The sequence below is a fragment of the Prosopis cineraria genome, unplaced genomic scaffold (genome assembly GCF_029017545.1).
Source record: "Prosopis cineraria cultivar Desert tree isolate PC_DT_omini unplaced genomic scaffold, ASM2901754v1 PC6, whole genome shotgun sequence".
Lineage (NCBI taxonomy): Eukaryota > Viridiplantae > Streptophyta > Magnoliopsida > Fabales > Fabaceae > Prosopis > Prosopis cineraria.
The window spans coordinates 3,908,804-3,910,812 of NW_026555337.1; the positions used below are offsets into that span (position 1 = coordinate 3,908,804).

Sequence of the window (2,009 nt, forward strand, 5' to 3'; positions counted from 1 at the left end):
TTTTTCTTAAAAAAAAAACCGATGTCCAGGTTCAGGGGATGGATGGGAACTAATGAAAGTATTTGTGGGTGAGCCAAGTGCCAAACAAGGAATTAAATTAAATTAAAATAAATACCCAATTACAAGCGAGGAGAGAATCTAGAAGAGAGAGGGGGGAGGTGCGTGGCGTGGCGTGGCATCAACGGCTTCCAGAAGATAATCGCGGCCCTAATAAACCAAAAAGAGGCATTAATAAAAAACCGTTCGAGGTACGCGTAACAAATTAGCAATAGACGTGGTCACGCTGTTTTGCTCCTCAATTTAAAAAAAAAAAAAAAAAGCAAAAAGGGGCACACCCATAGATAAGAGAGAAGGGCTCTGGAATTTTCTTCCCCCACCAGCAATCCTTTACCCTACCACCCCTTCCACTCTGAGGTGCTTTTCTTTTCTGCCCTCTTTTCCTTCTTGCTTTTCTCGCCGATTCCCTTCTCTGTTTTCCTCTCTATTGATTCCCCCAATACCTCTTGTTTTTTTTTCATCGGCGTTTTTCCTCGTTTCACTGGTAACCCTCTCTACGTGTCCCTTCGTCCTCGAAATTTCTTCAAAATGTACGGCTGATGTTGTTTAGCGTTTTCTTTTGCAGATCGCGAGATCTCTCTCTGAGATTGGACCGAAGACGATCCGAGAAAATGGCGGAAGAACATAGATGCCAAGCTCCGCGCCTCTGCGCCAACAACTGCGGCTTCTTCGGCAGTCCTGCGACGCAAAATTTATGTTCCAAATGCTACAGGGATTTGCAGCTCAAGGAGCAGCAGTCCTCTTCGGCCAAGCTGGTTCTCAATCAATCCATAGTCCCTCAGCCGTCCACAGCGGAGAAATCGGAATCGTCTTCGTCCTTGCTGGAACCGGCCGCCGATATTTCGCCTGCAGTTGATCCGGTGCGTGCTGCGGAGGAGCCGAAGGGGGCGACGCCGGCTCAGCCGAACAGGTGCATGACGTGCAGGCGGCGCGTGGGGCTCACAGGGTTTAAGTGCCGGTGCGGGTCGACGTACTGCGGGTCCCACCGCTACCCGGAACAGCACGGGTGCGAGTTCGACTTCAAGACGATGGGCCGGGAGCAGATCGCAAAGGCCAATCCAATAGTGAGAGCCGATAAACTCGAAAAGATCTGAGGATGAAGGGTGTTACGGTCAGTTCGCGTTTGTGATTATTTTATTTGGAAAAAAGTATTCGGGTCTGAAATTTGGGTCGGTCATCGGATCAGTAGTGGTTGGAGGGTCATGCTTGGGGCGCCGTTGGCGGTCGGGTGGTGGTGGGTTGGGGAGCATTATTTCAAAAGCGGTTGAGTGATGATGTAAATTTGAATGAATGAATTAATAAATGTTCAATTAAATATATTTGTCTAATTGTTTTCTGTGTTTTGTTCATCATGTGCATGTCATGCAAATGAAAACATAAAAACTAAATCAGAAATTTTGACGAGAAATCTTTACATTAAAGCGGTGAGCCATACACTATCATAACATCAAAATTGTTCTTTTGTAGCTTGATCAACATTCTGAGGGAATTTAGTATATTAATAAAAGTTTATAATTTAATTAAAATTATTTTTAATTATGATTTTTTTAATTTTATTCTTAATAATGTCAATTAATATTTATATTATAATAAGGATGGGTAAAGTATATAATTAATATTTTTCTCAAGGTAATAGTAAAATTATTTAATTATTTAAAAATATTATTACATTTTTTATATTTATGAATACAACAATTTTTTTTTAAAAAAATTATATATAAGAGCTGAGAAAATAACTCTAATGAAATTATTAGTTGGTTGAAAGTTGACTGCTTTCATTAAATGTGGCAGAACATTAATCTTAAAATATGTTTCCCGCTCGCAAAGGGTTAGATTTTCAAAAAATGCTCAGAAGATTAGTAGCATACTAAAACGGAAATTAAGATAATTGCTATAGCCTTTAATTCAATTACCATACTTAACATGGATAAAACCTCCTTCATGTTGTGACC

General features: G+C 40.7%; 1 protein-coding gene across 2 annotated transcripts; it reads left to right on the forward strand.

Moving 5' to 3' along the window:
* Positions 1 to 261: 261 nt before the first annotated feature.
* On the forward strand, positions 262 to 1,374 carry LOC129314208 (zinc finger A20 and AN1 domain-containing stress-associated protein 3-like). 2 transcript variants are annotated; one of them, XM_054957568.1, is made up of 2 exons: positions 262 to 414; positions 623 to 1,374. In XM_054957568.1, the coding sequence occupies exon 2, from the start codon at positions 669 to 671 to the stop codon at positions 1,149 to 1,151; it is 483 nt and encodes a 160-aa protein (XP_054813543.1). In that variant the 5' UTR covers positions 262 to 414; positions 623 to 668; the 3' UTR covers positions 1,152 to 1,374. The 2 variants fall into 2 exon arrangements, with proteins under 2 accessions (XP_054813543.1, XP_054813542.1); XM_054957567.1 differs by having other exon boundaries at positions 384 to 541.
* Positions 1,375 to 2,009: the final 635 nt, after the last annotated feature.

Excerpts from the sequence above, each read along its gene's own strand:
- LOC129314208 (XM_054957568.1), top strand. The coding sequence starts at position 669 with ATGGCGGAAGAACATAGATGCCAAGCTCCGCGCCTCTGCGCCAACAAC.